General features: G+C 37.5%; 1 protein-coding gene across 1 annotated transcript in view; it reads left to right on the forward strand.

The window, feature by feature from the left end:
• The window catches only part of grm8b (glutamate receptor, metabotropic 8b), a 156,351-nt gene that overhangs the window by 36,467 nt on the left and 95,697 nt on the right, over positions 1 to 24,187 (forward strand). The window contains exon 3 of the mRNA XM_053477434.1: positions 8,732 to 8,948. Coding sequence (XP_053333409.1) covers positions 8,732 to 8,948 — 217 coding nt within the window. The remainder of the gene's footprint in view (positions 1 to 8,731; positions 8,949 to 24,187) is intronic.

A 24,187-nucleotide genomic window follows, 5' to 3' on the forward strand; every position in this document is an offset into this window, starting at 1 on the left:
GTTCTCTTCTGTGCCTGGCGAAATGAACCAACTGTGACGGAGCTGGCAACCGACAGTAAGTGTAGTTAACAGGGGTGAAAGTTCTTACCTTGTTTATCGCTCCAAGTAGTTAAGGATTTGGGGTTCAGCCTTGGCCTAAGCGAGAATAAAACAACTAGCAATTAGAAGCAATTCCGACGTAAACAAATTGTTATTTAAAATGACATATCATTATAACGTTGTGTCTTTTCCTGCTGTCCATGTCTGGTTTTAAATGTGCATTTTGACAGGAAACTGCTCTCTCCTCAGACTGGCATTCCATACTGACCTACTTTCACCCATGCTATAACCGACAGTTAGTGTAATTAATAACTGTATAGCAGCTGGGACGCGAAGCGATACATATAGATAAAAATCCCAGTGGTGTTATTGTCCATTATCACCACTCCTGCAATGCCTCTCATCCAATCAGATTGCTGAGTCGGAACTAACTGCCGTACAAACTAATTTAATTGTGGAGCAGAATAATTTCAAGCTGTGCTATAATATGGCATCTTTTTAAGCATAAAATCCACAGCATCCCTTGCTGTTTAGACTTTCTGTTTTTAAAAACCCGCGTTGCATTTATGCTTCTTCCTCTCATCATTTTTTCATTAATGCTCACATTTGTCACTTGAGCGTAAAAAGTGAAGCTGCGCTGTGCTCTTTGTGCATGTTGAACGAATGCCAGAGTTATTAAAGTGATTTGTTCGCTATCAGTGGACCTTTTTTAAACTGTAGACTTCTTGCTTCTTAATATGTAGCACAGGAGGATGTAATCTTTTTACTTTGCTTATTACAAACACATAAATGTGTAAGAATATGATGATAATTTGCAGGTTGCTGATGGATGGCACTGTCTCATGCCCTACGCATCTTACATAACCCTGTGTGAGTTTGAAGGAGGAAGCAGGGTTAATGCTCACCTTAATTGTTGTCTTCTTTCTTCCTTTCACTGTTGTGCTTTTCTTCCTTATCCAGGGGCTACATGTAAATGCCAACCAAATATCACAAGTGCCTGTCTAGCTAAGCGTGCCTCTTTTGTCATTAATGCACCAAGCTCATTGTTATCTCAGGTTTTTTTTTTTTGTGCTATGGCATTAAAGCATAAAACGTATTGCCTTTGCATCCTATTTATACCTTGCACAATGTGAAGATGATGCTTTATTTGCCATATAGGTTGGCAGTTGACTCTGACCCTGAGACTTTGTGGATATCCTATGGGCTAGTAGAAGTGCACAGATTTTCCTCATGATGTATTAGGCAGCAGCGGGAGCCCCCTATTCTGATAATTAGAAAGTGATTGAAGGTGTAGAAGTGTAGTATTTTTCAAGTTTGTAGGTTAGATAAATGTATGTCTTAAAGGAAGCCAGGGAGTCATTGACTAGCACAAAAAATATTTGTTCAGGCCAAGATGTCTAACATAAATCCTCCTCCATTAGGCATTTAAAGGTAGGGGGCATTAGATCACACTGAGTGGACTTCTGCTGTGACAAAGTGCTTTACCTTGGTTCCTAGAAAATACCTCTGCACTGAGTTGTTCCATTCACTGGCTGCAGAAGTAATACAGTATGTGTATAGTGCACAGAGGGATATTTAGTGAAATATTCTTGTGGCTGCAACATTGGTGTGTCAGTAAAAGGTGCGATTAACACCTGAACAGTGCATTGACTCAGCACAGGCTGCATATGCTGGAATCCCAATGGAGGTTTTCACCTTATCACGGTTATAATCAAACGCGATATAGGATTCACATAGTGTTTGTCTGTAATGAGTCATACTGTATCTCTCTGGAATGTATGCCACCTACTGGCTTAGCAGTAAGAGAAAAAAAAAGAAGCCCTGTAAGGAATTGTATTTTGGGTTTTCTTTAGGCATCAGCACTTTCTTATCCTAATGATATAGTCTGTCACTTAGCTGTCTTGTGGCTTTGTTCTCCGGCCTTGCCAATTATACATGTACCCATGTTGTTCCCTGTGATTAAGACTACCTTGAGAAATAAGTCAGTGCTTGGTTGTGTTAGCCAACACGCTGTACATGCCAGGGATGGGTAGTTAATTTCTGCCAAACAAAGTATAGCTAGTAGAGATCCAGAAGAAACACAAAACCAAATGGCACACATACAGTGTATAAGAATATTATATTTCATATTAATCTTAAAAATAGTAAGATTCATAAGTTTAGGAAAAAAGATGCTAAAAGGCAAAAAGCTTTTACGGCTTTTGTTTTATTAGTCACCTATAAAAACAAAAGTAGTTACCTTTTAAACAATTTAAGTTTAATGACAACAGTAATGTATTTAATTCACTTTTTTGAGTCAGGAGTGTGTTAAAACACACAAATGCCATTTTTTTTTTTTACATTAAAATTATTTTGCTAATATCCATGTAAATTTTGGACGGTTTTGCAAAAAGACACAACACCAGCTGTAACAGTTTTGTCCCTAATGATAGATCAGCTTGCAGTTGTGTTTGTGGCCATTTAAATGTGCAATGTAATGTCAATAATATTTAAATAAATACGTGTTGAGTTTTAATAAATTAATTTTAATAAATAATTTTGATAAATAAACTCTAAGGTTTAATTCAGTCACCTTTAGCTTTGATCACAGCACACAGTGTGCTTTATCAAAAAGTGTGGCCACTTTATCTGTGAAACAGATTCCTCATGCTCCCAGAAGCACTTTTTCACAATTTGAAGGTTGAAATATGCTTGTGTCTTCAGGGAAGAAAAACTCCACCGACATGATAAACTTGTCACTCAGTACATTCACGTCATGAACTGCCTGACTTCAATTTATTGTCATACACTGTAACAATGCTGAGCCTAGACCTGACCAACTGAAGCAACCCCAGATCGGAACAATGCTTCCAGATGGTTGTATAGGGGCCGCTGTGCATGATGGGTGAATCACTTAATGCACTTCCTTTCTCACCCTTAACACACCCATCACTCAGGAATAGAGTCAGTTTGAACCCATCAGGTGATGAGTCTAATCTTTATGCTCCCTACCAAATTAAAGCATTTTTTTCTGATTAGCCTCACTGACCAGTGGTTTTTGGATGGCTATCCAGCTGTTTAGTCCCAGTCCTTTAAGCTCCCCTGACATGGTGTATGTATTACATATCTTTCATCACTATCCTTTCAGGTTTTAATATGTGCTGAAGGGTTCTTAAATCAGTTGCAGTAATTTTTTAATTTCCTTAGTTGTTTTCTTGATATAGCCTGAAATTTTTATTCTTTTGAAATGGCAACTTTTTTTTTTAGCTAGACAGTATAAAACGTTTGCTTTGATTGCATGATTAAGTCACTATAAACTTACAAGTTTACGTTTTTTTTTTTTTTCGTTTCAAAATTTGTTGATGGAGATAAGAAACATCAAAAACTATACAGAAAGTTTAGTTTACAGTGCATCTTTCTCCTCCCAGCTTCAGTTTCCCTTTGGTTTTTGATGACACTGGTGTAATGTAGAAAGGTATATGGCATATCTCATAAGCTATGGAAGCCCCGGGTGGGGAACAGGACTTAGCAAACGTAAAAAGGCACACCAAATGCATCACCTTCTTGCTCTACAAAAAGCAATCACGCATCTCCTTAGTGTTGTAGCATTAACTATTGGAAGTGCATCATGGCTCCTAAATGCAGCAAAACCAGGACTAGTAATAGTTTATTTCTGAAAAAAAATAAAATAATAATAAAGCGATATTCAGCAAAAATGTTTTATTATAGAACACCATTTGTGCCTATGGACAATAATTTGACAAAGGAGTGAAAGTCAAATAAACTGCTTATATGAATACTATGCATAGTGAATGCTACTGTATGTATAACTATCATAGTACTGTATATATATATATATATATATATATATATGAACGGCATTTTTGACTTTCACTCTTATCATTTAAAGTATGGAGATATTTTAGCTTTAATATCTCCGTAGGTGTTTTTTAGTCTGCAGTGTAAATGTTTAAATGTTACCCCTACAGTTATGTTAGAATTATTGAAACAAAACATTTGATGGTGTTTACATTATTGCCTATCTAGTCAGACACCATGTCACCATTCCCCTTGCTTTTCCCCATGAAGAACCACTTTGTGGCTTTTACATCACAGTTCACAGCATAAAGTCTATTGCAGGCGACCCAAAAAAAAAAAAAAAAGTTTGGCTTGGCAGCTATCTTTTTGTTGTGCCCGCCAGGGAGACTTATGCTAATGCCATCTCTAAATCGCCAGGCTCGCCTTTGAGGAAAAAAAGCAAATCTTGTTTGTTCCTTCCTGCTGACAAAATCTCACTGAAATATACTGATCCTTCAGGCCTTTAGCTCATTATCACCATCTTAAAATGCATCCCTCATTTGGTTTAGTATTATTAGTATGTCTACTAATCAACCAATTGTACCCCAGTTCTTTGATGTGATTATTTGCAGAAGTCTTGTTTGATGTTTAAATTAGAGAAATAATTATTCAGCTCCCCACGCTGTGACACTTTGAAATTTACCTTCGCCATGCCCTGCAGGAGGGAACACGGAGTTGGCAAAAGCAGCTTACTGTAACTGGATTATTGTGTTTCTGATTAGAAGAACTTCAAAATGTGAAACACCTACTGAAAGGCCTGACTTGGCTGGGGTGGGAGAAGGAGGCATGTGGGCTAGGAGTTTTTCTGTCAATGCCAAGGAAACGCTTGTCTGATGACCACATAAGAGTGAAATACATAGGCCTTCAAACCTTCTCTCCCTCTCCCTGATACCCTGGTGAGTCTTACTGCAGCATAGATGATAAAGGAGCTCTCTACTGAGAAATAATGAACAGAAAAAGTAAGCCTCAGTAAAAATGGAGAACAAGTAACAACCATGGGATTACTGCATTTGCTAACGGTATTAGTGAGTGCCAAAATGTGTAAAGACAAAACATTTTATAATTAGGTTTCCCTCCATAGAAACCCCCCCCCACCCCAAGTTTAGAGGTAAATGCCACCATTAATGAGCATCCTCCCCAGCAGTGGACTAGGACTAGGTGTTCTCTCTGCCATTACTTGTGTTATCAACTTGTGTTTATGTTTCATGAGGTCTGACTGTGTCAATAAATGAACTTGCTCAGTCTTTTAAAAAAATCAGCATGACTTGCATTTGTTATGAAATACAGCGTTATCCTCTCAAACAGGATGTAAGCAGGTATATTTGCTCCATTTGCAAATGCCACTTATATCACTATGTACGTCACCTCAATGCCCCCCCCTCCCCCACCCACCCAAGGTACCCGCAAAACATCTAAAATTATCTCGGACGCATAATGCAGGTGCAAAGTTTCCCATCTGAATTGAAGGCGAGAGACACAGATAGCACCAAATGCATGGTTCCACACTTCAGCTCAGACAGTAGCCTCCGGAGTGCACATGCTTTCAAATGGAGGTGTGAAGTTGAAAATGGCACACCAGCAGCAGTTCACACATACAGTGTGTTTGAGGAGTGCAGTACCAAGCTGAATGAGAATTTCTTTAGCGAAATCAGGATAATATGCAGTTCAGTCTGATGGCAATGGCGCTGTATTTCTCATGACTAATTATCATGTGAAATAATCGAAATGATTCAACATGTTCAGTGTTTCTCATTGAGAGGACAAGGCCTATGTCCAAAAAAACAAAACAAATAAAAAAAAAAAAAACACACACCTCATTTGTTTTTCTCACGCTTTGGTCTCTGTGTGCTAAAGAGACATCACATTTTTACCTACTGTATACTTTATCTGATCTGGTATTGAGTTGGTATTGAGTCTGGTACTGAAGCCGTGGCTGTGAAAGAAAAAGCTCTTAAAGGAAGTAGCTGCAACACCTAGGATGGAGGGGAATGTAACATATGCTTATTAAGGCATTTTTTGTTATCTTAACAAAAAGAATGCGAAACTGTATAAAAGAAAACAAATCAAAAGGGAAAAATGACCAGGCTTGAAGATGATGAAACATGTAACAAGAAACTAGGAACACAGCTAACTCTATTAATACCCATGGATTAATGACAAAATCACACACAAGATTAAGGCAGACCAGAACAGAAACAGCAATGCCAAGAATTAATCTTCTGTGACAGGGTAACATTTGCTGACTCTGTATGAATGACAACACTCGCATGGTTACCCATTGAGTACTGTTTCTCTATTCCCAATAAGCATCTGCTTCATATTGCTTAATTCTTCACCAAAAATTTTTGATCTCTCAGAAGGTGCAGTAGGTAATAGAGATGTGGTATATACAGTATGGTATTTATACAGTGTAACTGTGCAAAAGTACAAGTCAAAAGTTTGGACACAAGTTTGTATTTATTTAACAATATTCTAGATCAATGTCAGATTTTTTCAAAGCTATAAAATACCATGTGGCATTAGATAATTAAGTAATTAATTAAGGTAATTAAGTAATAGCATGCCAGCTGATCTGGAATAGTTCTTGCAAGAACAGTACAGTCAAGTGCATTTGCAAAACCCATCCAGCACTATAATGAAACTGACTCTCAGGAAGACCATCTTAGTAAGGCAAGACCAAAACGTACCTCACCCACAAAGGAGAAGTTCATTTAGAGGTACCAGCCTCAAAAATCACCAATTAACAGCACCTCAGATTAGAACTGTTATAAAGGCGTTCGATGGCATACATACTGTAAGTATCAGACACATCTCAACATCAACTGTTCAAAGGAGATTATTGCATATTTTGGACACCTTTAGCATTGTTTTACATTGTAGAAAGAAAGAAAAATCAGGAAAGACCATGGAATTAGACTGTGTGGACGGGGGCGCGTATGTGTATTAATTAGTTTGTATTAATTAATATAATAGTGATAATAGAATTCTGCCTTTTCTAACTGCATCATATTAACTTAAGCCTATTTGATATGATAAATGCTTGAGGATTAAACTTGTCTTGTGGGGAAAACTGAAAGAGTATAAACAAACTTCTGTACAAAGCAGTTTGGGTGGATGCCTCTTGGAAGTAGTCTTTTAAATAAAGGTTGCTTTGGAGGTTAATTAGTACTGTCTTAATGTAAGCTATCAGTATTGAGTTACTTTTCTACATCTGACAGCTCCATAATGGGAACAAATAAAAGAACTGTGCACATTCAAGTAAAGACAAAAGAGATACCAGCATATAAACAAAGGCTTAAGGACATGCTATACGTTCAAGCAGCGTAATTTCTGAACAGGCACAAACTTGCTGTTATGGCTATAAAGTTGTATAACACACACACACACATCTAATTGATTATAAGTACTGCATGACTTGAATTTCACATTGCGAGTTAATGCGACTTGTTCTCTGAACCTAAGGGGTCTTTCCTACCATTCCCAGTGTCCCCGTGCTCCCTCTCTACCACCCAGAATAAAGGCATCTGGAGTGCCACTGAAGCACTACAGAATTAGTGCATGATTTATCACCTGTATTCACTGCAGTCCTGCAGTAGCAAAAATAGACTCAGGTGATTTTCTTATCTGCACAGATGCTAATAATGTGCTTCTGTAATTAGCCCTTCATGATATATTGTGATTAGCCTGTATGGTAAGTGGCCCGTATACAGTACACATTTGGACCTGCTGGCTAATTAAAGGCCTTACTTTGCTTGTAGGGTTATTCAGCACGACCATTCTTGATTTAAAATGCACTATGTCCTTGAGATGTAGCAAAATAATGCAAATTGAGATTGCAGTGATCACTCACTCAAGCTTAGTGTGGTGCCTCCTGACTCTTAGACATCCTCTTTTAGATAAGAAATAATTTATGAAGCCTGCCAGGATGTTTGACAGGCACTGTCAGTGAGTACAGCTTCATTTCTACCCATCCAAAATAGCATTTAATTGCATGGACAGATACATCTAAAATCTCTATTAAAACCAAGCATTTCTGATTTCGGCTGCAATAAATGTACACTTTTTTCTCTCCTGTTAAATTACCACATTCCACTGACTCTTATTTAAATGAAAGGTCCGTATATGTCAAGTTGACTCTTGGCACATCTTATTTGCAACATCTTCAGGAGAACCTTCAATGCTAATCTCAAAAACCTTCTATTCCCAACTCAAATTCACATAAAGATCTATGCACACATGGTTGACAGTTCACTGGTTGATCTCTGGCATTTATATTCAAAAGCTTGCAATTTATAGTCAAGGCTGAGAGAGTACTGCTGTACCTGCGTGGCCAGCAGTGAGTGTCATTTGTATTGCTGGCAGGCTCCGTGAGTCTCTCTCTCTCTCTCTCTCTCTCTCTCTCTCTCTCTCTCTCACCGAATGCCGATGAGCTCAGCCTCTGGGGTTCTGGCCGACAGCCTGGCCTTTTGGCTGAGGAGAAATCAATCAGGCAGTCACTCGCCTCCAAAGAGCCATTATCCACACTGCCTCGATACACACTAGGGCCCCCCACCTCCTACAACTCTCTTCTCGATTACATGATGTTGCTATGTTATACGTATCTGATAGATTTAAGATCAAACAACCACAAACATCCAGACAGTAAGCATTTTAGTATTAGCATTGATTTTTCTATCTAAAAGACAGCAAGTATTTGGTTTCCCAATGCAACAGTGGCTCCCTGTGAGTTGGTATTGGCCTGATAGAACTTCATTATGGTTTTGGCACTGGACTATAATGACACTACATTTCCCGACAAAGTGAACAAGAGTTCTAACAACTCTGTCTTCCTTTTTTTTTCTTTGTCTTTTGACAGATTCCTCAGATCAGCTATGCGTCAACTGCGCCAGAGCTCAGCGATAACACCCGCTATGACTTCTTCTCCCGTGTGGTACCTCCTGACTCTTACCAGGCCCAGGCGATGCTCGACATTGTAATGGCCATGGGCTGGAACTACGTCTCCACACTGGCCTCAGAGGGCAACTATGGCGAGAGCGGCGTCGAGGCCTTTGTCCAGATAAGTCGTGAAACTGGTATGTAAAGCAGTTACCGAATATATTGTACACAATTACAGGATGTATTTGCTATTTGACATAGTGTCATTTTGGGGAATCCAGAATAACTGTAACAACATGTCACATTGAGTTAATATGCTTCCGTTTGAAATTGATTATAGGCTTTAAATTGTTTCGGGCAGAATCTTTTATTTCAGAGTTGGTGTTCAATTGGTGTCCAATTGGTTGACAACACTGTGTGTATTTGCTGCTGGACAGTAAAAAGTGTTGACATAAGGCATTTTTTAAATGGAATAAATGCAAAGAGGTGACAGGAAGTTAATAGAATGTTTGCTGTTTCAGCAGAGGAAACCTTTAAGGCAATTCAGACACTTTAGAGTGATGCATAGACCCTTTTTTAAGGACATGTCTTAAGAGCTGCAGCTTCACGCAGTTTGCATTTCCTGAAACCAATCTTAAAGGGAGTTGAAAACCTTCTACATCATAATTTAAATTCAAACTTAGCTCAATATTGCTTGTTTATTTGGTCATTTTACAAACATACTGTACAAAATAAGGATGGATTTTTTACAGATGTTACTAACACAATCTTAGTCCTTCCTAATCTTGAAGCATATTATTTAATATGGATTCTGAACTAAATCCAATAGGACAGACATGTAGAATGAGCGATGTAAGCCAGTGAAACCTGGGAGTTTAATGGTTGAACTTGCTTGCTCTATTAACAAAAATCTCCTCTTCATTAATGTCTTCGTTTCTAAAATGCATTCTCACTAATCAGTGAAAATAACCTGTTCCATTGGTACCGATCATGCCAGTAGTGCATCAGAATGAAGTTGGCACAAGATCAGGGCCTGTCGCCTTTGGAGAGTATTGTAATCTGTTAGGGAAAAAAAAAAGACAGGATCTTAATGATGCATGTGAACATAATTATGATGACAGGTTAGGAAATGGACTTGCCAACCAATCCCCCATGCATGCACAATTGTTTGCAAAGAGAGGTCATTGTAATGAAATTATGCTCCCATTGTACTGTATGATTGATTTATTATTGCCGTGTACCATACTTGCACTCTTGTAGACACAAGGCTGGTGCATTAATTAAGTTGTAATTATGGAATTAAAATTCATAAGCTGAGCCATCCATGTGAGCGATTAACAGTTTTCACTGTACCTCCAGGCTCATTAAGAGTGTGCGTGTATGTGTCTGTACAGTACTGTATATCTACAGTAGGTGTTAGAATTTATTTTGATGAAATCTGCAGTGTTCATCAAAGGTACGTCAAAGGATAATGCGATATGCTCTCTGAAAGAGGTTTCATGCTTTGCTTAAAAATAGCTTTCTTTTTTAGTCGGAAGCTGGCTTCCCATTATTTTTCAAGCATAAAATTTATGATACTGTTTCTAATCATAAAATTAGGTATGAAAAGGTACCATACCTGTATTTTTTTTAATGTAAAGAAGCGCTGATTGTTGCAGACGATTTAGGAGTACTGTCAGTATCATGCAGTGGCTTTTTAAATGTAGCACATAGTACGGCATATCTCCAGGCAATGATGTTGCCTTGCAGCTACAGGGTTTCTGAGCTCGTGTTACTGTCTGTGTCGTGTTCTCCCAGTGTCTGCAGGAGTTTCCTTTGGGTTCCCGGGTCCCTCCCCCACTTCCACATGGGGCAGGAGGATCGACTATACTAAAAGTGCCCTTATGATGAATGGGTGTGTGAAATGGCTTATAGGCTCTGGATTCAACACAAATCTGACCAGAATAAATTGCTTTCCAGGTTTGGGAGTACCCTAATATACTGCAGGTGAACAAAGTAAATGTTGGCAAAAGGAAATTATAGACAAGTGTCCTTGGTTTGGTGGAGCTTCATATATCTATTATACTATAATATATGACATTTAAGCAGAAATCAAACACAAGTAAAAATAATCAAGTGAGTTGTATACCTTTTAGATTGCTTTATCGATCGCAATCCTCTGGAGGTACTGTAGCCTTCTATAACTCTCTATATTTTATTAAGCTCTCTATTAAAAAAATCTGTCAAAGTGTACTGTACAGTGTCAGCAGGTTTTCGATGAAGGTAACTTAGTATTATTAGTTGCTGGCGAGACTTTAACCTCCTCAGACCCGGATTTGTACTATACAGTTTCAAAGAGCTAATTAATCAATTAACGTCTTTACACAGAGAAAGTTTGACAAAAGAATTACACCTAATGACCCTGATATAATACTGGGCAATTATATATAGACAGCAGAGTTAAAGGGAAATTCATATGCTCATACAGTATGAGGACATTTACTGTAGTTCACAATGTTATGGTTGCCTTTGTGCTTCATGGCCAAGCAGGGACCACATTCCAGGATGACGTTGCTAGTGGACAGGGATCTTCACATGACTTACTGTATTTAGGGACTTTAATGGAACACTGGGATATTGGCTTTTTTTATTTGCAGGTATCTTGACAGGATTGTTGTTATTTTTTTCAGGCAACAATTTCTCTGACTGAGTGTGTGTTTCATTTCTCTGACCCCCCTTGATTTTCCACCTATACTTTAGTCATGACCATCATCCAACAGCTACCAAACAGGGACACAATAACATTATTTATAGATGCTTCCTCCCTGCTGACCACATCATTTTTTCAAATGCATTTTAGGGGTCAGTGTAACACACTCATGCTATTCACACATTTTGCTGTTCATGCTGATGATTGGTTAGTGTCACTGTGATTGATATGGGAGATCAAGTGTGCGACTGAGTGCCCTGAGGGCGCAGCCAATTTCGCTACCTAGGGCCCCAGGCTCCAGGTGGCTGCGGCATCATCGGGATTCGAACTTGCGCACTCAGGATGATGGGGTGAATGTATTTCTGTTTGCACCACTTTGGATAACTATTTTGGTATTTTTTTACTTGTTAACTATGGCTTTAGATTGTGGTGATTTGGCAGGCCAGTGAACAAGCCAACCAAGTCTCACACAGATTTGGACTTATGCAGATTTGGCAACCTCAAGCATTCTTATTCATCTCCTGCACATCAGAAAGTGGGTCTGATTTAACAAGTGTAATAAGTCATTTTAAGGTGTGATGTGTACATAATTAGTATTGTTTTATGCTTGTTTTTCTTGTTTAAACATTATGTTCCAGGATACACACTTGGCCGGAATTTGAAAAGAGTATTTAATGGCTGGTGATAAGACTGTGACCTTGTACAGAACCAATATGTTAGAAGTCTCTCCTCTTTTTCTGTTGCTTGTCCTTCATCAATACAACTTGTTGAAATTGTTCACACTTTTAAAATTTCTTCACATTCAGTACAGTTAAAAAGGTTTAACTTGTATTTCTGCAGGCAGCACAGTGACGGTGATTAGCACCGCCAAGGTCGAGGGTTTGTGTGCATTGTTGTGCTTTGCTATAGCTTGGCACCCTGTTCAGGGGGTATCCTGCCTTGTGCCCCAAGTCCCATGGGTTTAAAACCCCTACAATGCATGACCGGGTGGAAATTTGCACGCCAATGGCCAACCTGACTGGGCTATTAAAAAAAAAACTTAATTCTGTCTGTATTACTTTCAAACACTGCAAATGAAATGTGAATTCTGGGATAATCTTAATTCAAAATTAAATTAACTTTCCACTTCAATTATGCAAAATTGTGGAATAATTTTCTAGCTGCCCTTTTTCCTACATCCTAGTGTTGCTTTTAAGAATTATACAATTTTGAATTGAGGAAATACGATCCAGTCAGACTGTCTAGTAATCTTTCACCTCAAGTCTATTCATATGAATAATTAGTCTTAAAGTCTGATACGTTGATGGTGTTATCCATGCATTAGTAAAAAAGAGCCTTATTGTAGCAGGGGATTATATAGAAAAAGGTAGTTTCTATTCCCATAAGTGTGTTCTCCGAGTGAGAGAGAGAGAGAGATAGAGAGAAAAGTAAATATATGCATTCGGTCTAGAGAACAGATGAACAGATCATGAAATAACCAAGCCTTCCTTGAAGACCGTGTTTAGCTACTTGATCACTATGACAAGACGGTGGTTCTGTTGTTTACCTTTTTATGACAGATGTACTTGTATTATCAGCCTGTCATTCTACAGTACATTCACATAACCTTTCTCTTCAAATTTCATAAAAAAAACATATCTCATCTAATTCCAATTATTGCTATGTCAGTTAACTCAATCCATTTATAACCAATGTTTCTGAAGTATTTCCCAGAAGTTAATGTTTTTTTGCAGAACAGTTCTAAATATCATAGCTGGATATCCATGTCCTGCTTTACTCATCTCGCTATTGTAAAATGTCTGAATCAGAATCAATTAGCCATACCTGCAATATCACTGAAGGTAATAGAGAATAGTGTGTCATTCAAGGTTCGGACAGATCCGGTTCTCGAGACTCGTGTTCACCCCCTTCTGCCCCCACTCACGTTTACAAGACATAATGAGCCCTTAACTGCCAAAAAGAAATTATGCCCCGATCAGGGGAAGGCAATAATGGAATATTCTGTAGAGAATCACATAAAAAGCTACTGGTATAGTGGAAATCTTACCCTTAGATGCAACGGCACTGACCTCATTGGCTAGGATAAGCTGTCATGGATTAAGAAAGCATTTGCATAATGTTAAAGAAAGATGAAGCTCAGGATTGAAGCTCAGCCACAGAACCACCTCATTTGAACCTCCATTCTTTCTGAATGTGCAGAACGGCTAACTACCGTGTAGGAGGGACTTCTGCAAATTATATTTTTTGGAGCGGGGTAATCCTATTAGGTGAAATATTTCAGCCCTTCGTCATCATCCGTTTTTACCTTTGAAGTATTTTTATCTAGTTGCTTGCACCTTGTCTTTTTCTCTTCATGTAGTGATTGACTCCCAGTCAAATAGTTTCTGCAGCAACTCCTCCCATGTGCTAAATTAGATGAACTGCTTTGAAAACTTGGGAAAAAAAGCAATGTCCAGAGAAAACCCAATCAGATGCTGTCTTGCTTTACCATATATGGATGGCGGGGATATAAACACTGTCACCCTGTAGGTATTGCATAAATGTAGATTTATATTTTAAAGCATGCTGTGCATTGCTCAGTATCAAATCTTACCTATCTGTATTGAATTTGCGAGAAACAGCGTGCACTCAGCAACTTCTGCCATCAGAGAAAATGATAGGGGATGGTTTTCTTATACTGTAAATGCTTTGAAGTATGTTGCCAGTGTATTTATACCTTCTGCATTCAATTTTAATAATTACGCATACAGATGGGACTTTTCATTTATTCACTCATGTACAGGGTCGTGGGAGACTCCAGACGGTGGGGTACCCCCATGACAGGGTGCCAATACATAGCAGGGCACACACATACCCACACACACTATGAATATCAATCTATCAAACTATCGGAATATCAATTAGCGTAATCTGTTAAGAGGAAGCCAGAGTACGGAATCACACCCTTGATTCTGGTGGTGCAAGGCCACAGTGCTTATTACTCTAACATGCTGCTCACAGTGGACTTATTGAAGCAAATAAAAAAAATCGTTGGGACAAAATTTAAATGCTAACAAAAATACATTTATATACAATTTCTAAATATTTTATATTGCTGACATTATTTAAGAAAATAGTTGCACCACATTTATCACACCACAGAAAGTTAAAGTGAAGGTTGTTAAAGTATAAAGCAAAGTATTTAAGAGATACAGAACTATAACCAGTAAATAATTGTGTTCATGCAAATGTTAAACAAAAGTGACTGTTGATGTATAATTACTGTAAGTCTTGATGTAAGCTTCAATACAGTATACAGTTTTAAGAAAGCCAGTGAAACAGCACCAGGATGAATGGTATTTAAATCCTTTGAACTGTGTTTTAGCAAATGCAGTACATTCCAGGTCTGTAACAGTTATTTATATTTTGGGGAAAACATACTTAGCAGTATGTATAATAAATATCATTTGGAATGGTATGCATGCATGTATATGATTTATGGTTAATGATTCTGCTCCATTCCAGATCTTTAAAAAATATGTTTCAACATATGACCTAAATTCCTTTTTTTTTTTTTTTATAATTCCTTTCTTGAATTATAATTGCAATTATCATACTGGGTTGGAGCACCGTAACCCATCCTGAGCACTTTACTCAGCTGAGGCTGGCCTGCTGTAAATCTTAAGGATCGGAGCTCAGCTCATAAGAGATGTGTTGAACATCAGGGGCACTCTGTAGCTCTAAAGTTGTCTTTAAATCCAGATATAGATTATACATGTTTAGCCGTGTATAGACTTACTGTATTACATTTAATTGCAAAAAATACTATAGCTAGGCAAGTGTAAAGCCTAACAACGTACAAAAACGTTAATAGTTTGTGGTGATTTTTTTTAAACGTTCTCCAAGGATAGTCAAAACTTTGCTCTTACAGTACCTTAATTTAAAATGTTATTTTGAACAAACTATATATTTATAAATAAATATTTTTAGTAATAATCATAGATTTATAATTAACTTTGGATTATTTTAAGTATTTTTTCATCTTCATTATCATAATCATCATCATCATATTATGATGATGATGATGACGATGATGATGATGATGATTATTATTATTATTATTATTATTAATAATAATAATACTGCTACTACTGATAATAATAATAATAATAATAATATGTATTTTTGTGATGAATTATGCTTATCTCTGCAGCTAAAACAGACATTGAGACATTGTTGTGCAATTGAAATTCTTCTTTAGCAGGTTTCCTACCTATTCCATTTTGGTTTAGTGAAACAAAGAGGCCGGATATTACAGAGGTATAATTTTGATCTCAAGCTGAAGTTTTAGAGCCCAAAATATTCCGGTTAGTATAAATATACAGAACAGTGGTAGTCTTTCTACAGATCAAGTAAATAAAAAGGAAGAAGACAACTATAAGAAAGGATGTGGAGATGAGATGAGCACTGGGAAAAAAAGAATATAATGTACTGTAGGTAGAATGTCAGGATCTCTTTATTCTAAACTCCTTGTATTACAGATTCATAACTGAAATGTGTGCTTTTGCATGAAAGCACTTACTTGCCATCAATATGAGGTTTGTTTCAGTGTGTTACTAGGTGTTTTAAGGGTCCATCCACTGTGAACGCTGTATCTTAATGGGCCAGACAAAGTCCATTAAGCCAATGAGCCCATTAAGTGTCACTGCATTACACTTCAAGCATAAAGGGACCAGGTAAAATGGCAATCATGTGCACTCTCTGTGTTACTGCAGCACTTACCTTAAGGGCCATTTGTCTTTAGCATCCAGTGAGCTGGACAAGATTGCACCTGTCCGTTTACAATACTGGCAACTATTAATAGGCCTAACTGGTCTCCACTAGATTCTCGCTATAGCCTGCAGGAATATAGAAACTTTGTAACCTCTTTTCAAACACAAGTAGAGCATAAGCTCTGTACATGCAGTCTTACACAGTGACAGCAAATTTCAACATCATTTGTAATTTCAACTTGTTTCAGGTACCATGCAGTATGCTTACCTAATCATTTACTTAAGGTTCAAAGTTTACATTTAACACATATTCTTTTTGTTAAAAAGGCTAGTGTTACATCAAAAGAACTAATGGGCTTTGACTTTTGCTTCAGCAGGGACTACAGGTTGTCTTTTCTCCTACAGACTCACTGATCATACACATATTTGAAATGTTTTTCTCTATTATCTATGCTTTAGATACCTAAGGAACGAGTTGTCACAGATGTTGCTGGAAAAAGAAAAAAAAAATCTTGAAATGAGCTTTTTCAGTGTCAGTCTTTGTTATGCGGTAGAAAGTGTGACATGCACTGATATACAACAACTTCAATAACACTCACTCTGCAATGTGTAAGCCTGCTTAGTTCCTGAGAACAACATTCAAAATTCAGTTATTTAAACTATTGGACATTTCAATATTTGCTTTGTCTATCACAGAGCTTGCTGATTGTTTTTTTTTTTTTTTTTTGCAATACCTTCACACACACTTACATAATTTTATATGGTGGAACTATGCGGATAAACTTTACAGATAATATGAACATATTCTGCTTGCAGTGAGCAGATTTGCACTGTTGGCATTAAGCATTAAGCATCAAGCGTTGAGCATTAAGGTGCCCAAACAGTTCTTGTTAGAATTTGTCTCTACAGCAGTTTTTTTCTAGTGTTGTTTTGTATATCAGTTGTATGTATATGAGCCCAATCTCCTCGTCAGCTTGAATTGACAGAGCATAATGTCAGCAGCTGCAAAAGCAGTGTTGGTCAAGAGAAGCATATTTTTGTACCTGTATACCTTAAACATTGGGAAGGTTTTAGAGTTACAATATCTCTATATGTTTTTATATGCATTTTAGTTCTGGCTTTTTTTTTTACAAAATGGACATCATGCGTTACAATGCCATAATGCACAACCACCTTAAAAAAAAAAGGATTTTAATACTCACACATGCATATTCAGTTCGACATCACTATTAAGACATACATAAACAATACAAATCAGTCCAGAAGGCTCAAAGTCTTGTTGTTTATTCCAGCCAGTGTAACTAAAATACAGTAAGTTACTGTGAAAGCCTGTAATGATGTGTGGGAATGTAGCTGCTGATAGTACTGTTGATGTGTCACTATGGTTTCGGTTTATTTCTCCACTGACAGTAAATGCATGACCAAATCTGCTCATGCTTCTCCTGCCTTTTCAGCACTTTAAGAATACTTTTTTTTAATGGTCATGCATGGCGGTAACTTGCTTGTCTTTTGACAGCTCACAATCCTATGTGGCAGGCAACTGGCTACATCATAAATGTTTTAAGGTGTAAATCAAAACCAGCTGTGATTGAGCTGAGTGTCATCAATGTATCTCAGCCTAAACTAAATGAAATGTGACCATTATGATACCTCTGTCAGAGAAAAAAAAAAACTGCCTTTAAAACTAAAAATGCTAGAAAATAATTGAATTGAAAACTGCGGTCATGTCATTATTACTCCCCTGTAATGCCCTCCTTTCACCAAGAACAATATATATATTTTAAATGGCATAATACTGCATTAGATGGTAATTATAAAGGAAAATTGTAAAGATGTATTTATTTATTTTATTTATAAAATGACACTCAAGCTAATTGCATTATTTGCAACAGAATCGCATTTGAATACATCCAAACTGATTCATGTTCCACTGCGTCATTCTGATAAGCCATCGCCATGTAGGAAAAAAAAAAAAACGTAATAGGCCAGTGTTGTGGGTTGGCTGCAAATAGGCAAGTGTGCTCCAGATAAGACGTGTGACGTCCTCACCATTTTTTCTGCCCCCTGGTCATTTTTTAGCAAAACCACTTAAAAAAAAGAGCGACACAGAAATTGTACAGTATATAGTAAGGGGACTGTGTATCTCAAAAATGACTTTATTGGAATGAGAGCACTATGGTTTCAAACCTCTCATGTTTATTATTTTCCACAGACAAAATATTTTTCTCGGCCACTGTGTGCACTTTGGCCTTCATTTACAGTATGTGTGTAATCTGATTGTAGAACGTTTGCTAAATTTATTTAGCTTATTAACATGACATGCACAAATGAATAAGTGAATAACAATGGTTTGTATAACATGTGCAGTATACTGTATAAAGCAGAGTAGTATATAGTAAATAGTGACAATAAAATCATATAACATTAACTGGCACAACTGGACAAGCAGTAAAAAAAATGTTCTTTTCTTTGTGTTGTGTTCTTTTCTATTTTTTTAAATAATGGTTTTGACCTGACCTTTTTTAAAAAAAATAAAATAAAATAAATAAATGAACAAGCCAAATTTTCAATCACAAACCAACATTTTTAGTTTTCTACCCCTATTTTGACTACATTAAACAGCATTCCTTTAGAAAGGTCTATTTATGCTGACAATTAGTTAAGGTAAAAACAATTAATTAAAGTAAAAACTAATGACTGCCAAAGCACTGATAATAGAAAAGTAGTGCAGTGGATCATCATTTTGTAAGGAATCGCCACTAGAGGGCACTGTTTTGTCTTTTGTAGTTTTTGTTTTGCAGACTCAGTTTCCCAGGAGGCACCTCGGTCAGGTGATGCGGGAGCACACCTGACCAAGGTAGGTCATTAAATCTTCAATAAATAGCTGATTAGTCTGGGAAACTGGGTCGAGCATTGAACGTTTGTACGTACTGTTAAGTGGGCGTTTTGTTTTGTGTATTGTTTTTCTTTGTTCATATGTTGGTTTATTTTATATTGCTATTTTGTAGTTCATGTTATCCCATAACTACTAAGCATGTCCCCAGGCTAATGGTGTTAGCATGTACGTCTTTGGTGTTTAAGTGTGTGTGGAGCTGATTTGGTGTTGAATCATGTTGTGTTGTTTGTTGGAGAATAGGTAAGTAGTTAGCCTGTGAGTGTCCCCTAGCCTAGCCTGTGAGTGTCCCCTAGCCTAGCCTGTGAGTGTCCCCTAGCCTAGCCTGTGAGTGTCCCCTAGCCTAGCCTGTGAGTGTCCCCTAGCCTAGCCTGTGAGTGTCCCCTAGCCTAGCCTCTGTGTTTCTGTGTCCCGAGTCCCTAGTGTTGTGTTTAGCTATAAGGTAAAGGTATTACAGCCTGTGTTTCGTCCTTAAGCATGTGCTTATATTTTGTGTGTTAGAGTCTGTGTCTTAGGGTTAGGGTCAGTTAAGCATGTATTTCAGTATAATTCTTGTGTCTTGTCCTCTAGCCTGGGTATTGGTCAGTTATGGGTTGTATGATTTAAGTTTCTTTGTTTTGGTTATATCTTGAATAAAGACTCTTTTGTTCAAAAACACTCCTCTGCGCCTATGCCTGCCCTTTTCTGCCCATGGCATTAACAGCCAATACCACCTGTTCCTGACACTTTTCGTCCAATGAAACTGTCTTAATAGATGATTTTCATTTGTTCATTCATCTTCAGTAAGCAGTTTACTAGGTTTGCTGTCGATCCTGGAGGTAAAGAATATCTTAGGAACAGCAGACACCTCTGAGCACCTCTAGCTTGGCTGCAATGATTTATCACTTTTTAATTGTTATCTTGATTAACTTTCTGCTGAATTATTACAATGTATTGCCCCATCACCACAATGTTTGCATTAATTAGGGCATATTTCAAGCAAATTAGATTAATGTAAGGTCAAATTATGGTGTGCCATATGCATACAGTTTACTGTGAATGTTTTACCCATTATATGTAAAAGGGTCTAGTGGGTAGGTGCTTATGTTTATAGTCTATATATGAAGCTGATTCATGTGCGACAGATGCAGATAAGATTGTATGCACAACTGTGATGCATAAAAGCTGTTTTGTTTTTAAATCTAACTAAAAATCAGTGAATATATTTCTGTGCACCTGGCCTGGATTTACCTGGTGGGCCGACACACTTAAGGGTCAATACAATGTATTGTTATTTTTTGCTAAAGAATTCATGCAGGAAGTGAGATCCATGGGTTTATCTTCTACAGTATACTGAGAGCATAAGCCCAATCAGCAAACAGCATACCTTTCTTTTGCTCATATAAAATCTCTCTCTTTTCCATCTCTCGTAAAAAAACAAACCTAAGAGGGGAAGTTACTGAAAGCTACTGTACGTGAAAAAAAAAAAAGCTTTAAAAGTTTGGAGTGCAGCATCATTGGGCAAATATAGAAGAGCAGATGTGTACTGTAATCGATGAGGGCCAGAGTGACAGGCAGAAGAAGGAGGAGCAGGAGAGAGGATAGATAAATCGGTAAGGAGAAGCTACATGATAGCGGGAGCAGAAAGCAAAGGGGGAGGTAGCTTATTTTAATGTGTGTGTGTGTGTGTGTGTTCGAATGCATGTATGTGTGCCCTGCCATAATGATGATGGTTAATTAAATTCCAATGAAGTTCCAATGTTTTCGCTACTCAGTCAACCGCTGCAACAGAGGCTACTTTGCATTGTTTTTGTAGATGGCCTCCTGGTTTCCTCAAACAGTCATATCTTTTGCTAACTATTATAAAGTTAACTACCTTTGCATTTAAACATTGTATTGGCTAAGCTCATGGAGCCATGAATGACTTTGGTCATCATTTGATAAGTGTAATAAGCTGCATAATGTTCCTGTACAACACCTCTAATGTTGTAAAATTTATGACATGTATTATCCTGAGAAATCACGTTTTTAAATTGTTCAAGATGATCTGGCTGCAGACGGAGTTTGTAGAGCTGCTTCTGCACCCAGACCCGACTATTCATTTCCTAAGACAAGATTTTAAACACCCTGTGGTGAGAAAAATGTTCACCAGTAGAGATGGCAAAATCAGAAGGTGGCAGTCATATTATACAGTAATAAAGCGTAATACTTTGTTTTGTTTTGTGTGCTCGGCCGTCAGCAATGCAACTAACTCCAGCACTGTTCTTGTACATGTTGTACATACTTGGAAAAACACTTCCATTTTATTAAATCATAATAAATTATATAAAGTATAATCAAATTATACTTTGACTTTAAGCTTTATATTCTTTGGCAGTTTTACTTGCCTTTATCTGGAAGTTAAGATTGAGTGAGTGCTCTAGTCCACTTACTCACATGTGTATGTGTGTGTGTGTGTGTGTGTGTGTGTGTTTAATGTCAGGGTCCTAATGCAAACCGTAACATCTTGTGTACACCTCTGAATTGCAATGGTTTGGAATTGCTAGCACGTTAAGTATTCATCAGACAATGTTGGTGAGAGCAGTTGTAGATAAATCTTAGATGAAGATGGATTACTTTATACATCTCTTGTTGTTAAGGGAAGTGTTACTCTCCTAAAAGATCTATTTTTATATACTTGGGTTTGGCTACCTTAACCTATCTGAGTAGAACACCATCAACTTTCTGCTTTTTTTCCCCCCGAAAACAACAAATAGTGGTGTTTATTTGATAGAGCAATGCAGTTGCATAAAACATTGTCTTGTGTAATTGACAGAGGTTGTCAGAGCTGTCTATTAAGCGATTGCACTTTCTTTTGCACTGATTCTATTTTCTTGGAGTATTGAGCTTTTGAAAGCAGAATAAAAAAATGATAGTTTCAATAATTTCTTAAAATGTACTGTACATTACCAATCCCTTATTCTCTATATCAATTATCCTGCGCAGTGTCACAGGACGCCTGTGGATCCTATTACAAAGGACTTTGGGCAGAAGGCAGGATACACTCTGGATGGGGTGCCAGTCTTTCACAGAGCACACAAGCACACACACACACACTACAGGCAATTTTTAAACCCCAATTAGCCAGCCTCCATATCTCTGGACTGTGGGAGTAATCCAGAATACTCGGGGGAAACTCAACAAGCAGAGAAGAACATGCAAACACAAACACAGACCAGAGGTAGAAACTGATACCTTGATCCTTGACATGCAAGGCCACAGTGCGAATCAGTATGTCACTGTGTTACTTTCATATTGTTAGTATTTCGTTTTAGCATATTTTTTGTCGACAATAATGAATAACACTTTTCGCACACAAAATTCACACAATTCGAGTTCTGGCTTATGCCTGTGCCATCATGGAAGAAAAACTCCATTGCTATTATAACCTAGTCATTCAGTACATTCAGGTCATCAGCTAACTATATTTTATTGCCACATAACGTTGCTGAGTCTAGACCTGACCAACTAAAGCAACCGCAGATTATAACACTGTGTCCAGAGGACCCAAAGCATGATGGGTGCATTGTTTCATGTGTTTCCATTCTTGCGTATCTGGACCCACTGGAATACATCAGCCCACATGATCCTTTTCCATTGCTTCAAAGTAAAATCTTTATGCTCACTAACAAACTTAAGCCTTGTTTCGATTAGTCTCATTAACAAGTGATTTTCTTATGGCGACGCAGCTGTTTAGTGTGTATATTTTTATATTTATTTAACTAGTAAATATAGTTATAGTTTTTACTGTTGATTTTGTACCGTGCAACTTCAACAAGTTTTTAAGTGATCTTCGTTCATGTTTTTTTTTTTTTGACCACATTTCTTCCATAAGGTTGATGGTTCGGCACTATCCTTCCAGGTCTTAATAATGTGTTGGAGTTTTTAACCAAGTTGCAGTTATTTTATATCTCCTTAGTCACTCTCTTTGCTTAATGCAGACCGATTATTGGAAATTTTTCATCTATTTTTGTTGGCAAAATGAATACTGGTGCATTCTTACATGAAAACAATTCGTGAAACATGTGCGAAAACTTATCACTTTTGTCACACAATAATAACTACAGTATGTCTGTATTGTAAAAGTACTCCATATTCACCACCAAGTTATAATTATGATGGAAAATGGTCTGGTATGTTGCAATTTTGCAGTTATTATGCATGAAATATGCCCAATTAATCTATTCCTTCTGCTAAAGCAGCAGCAATAAACACCTCTCTACTCTGCTAGATTCAATAAATATAGTGAGTATATCAGCCTCGATGATTCTGACCCATTGAAAGATACATTCATTAAATCCTTCACTCAAATCATGTGGTGACATCATCTCAGACGATTTCATGAAGTGGTGTGAACCCTCAAAGTTCTTTCATATCCCTTTCTTTTCTTTTTATGTACAGTCTGTATTTGTTTAGTCAACGTCAGAGAAAAGGAAATAGATAAAAAGAGGCAGAAAAAAACAGAGTATAAGAAGAATAGGAAAACTGAAAGCTCGCCATTAATTTCTCAGCAGATCTACTGACAATATGCCTGCGGTGATGAAAAGGCAACATGTTTCTCATACTTTGATAATGTATGCAGAGCTGAAATCGACTCGCTCAGCAATCAGAGCCTCCCACACTTGCGTTCTGCACAACGGATTAACTCAAGCTGATAAAGGAAGACATGGTGAAAGCTTCCACTACCACTATCAGGTACAATATCCCTGCAGCTGCGCTGCCGCATGAATAACGAGAACTCAGCGACTGCTTTACTGAAACAAGTCTTTAATTAGGTCCAGGTTATAGTAGACACTGTTGACCCACGCACAGTCTGAATTCTATGGATTGACATGAAAACAAATATTCTGTGTAGCAACACTAATAGGTTGTGCAAGGAACAAGTATGTTGAAAATATTTTTGCTCTTCTGCTGATCCAGTTTGAGACTCTTGCTGCAGAGTTTGATCTCGTCTGCCAGTTGCCATATTTTGTAATATTGGTATTTTTCAAAATCTGAAAAAACAAAAAAACACTAAGAGGCAGTGCATATGGGAATTATACCACCTTTCCAGTAGTGCGGAGAATCGCTTGCCACTGGGGGTTG

Source organism: Clarias gariepinus, chromosome 2 (assembly GCF_024256425.1).
Source record: "Clarias gariepinus isolate MV-2021 ecotype Netherlands chromosome 2, CGAR_prim_01v2, whole genome shotgun sequence".
Classification (NCBI taxonomy): Eukaryota; Metazoa; Chordata; class Actinopteri; order Siluriformes; family Clariidae; genus Clarias; species Clarias gariepinus.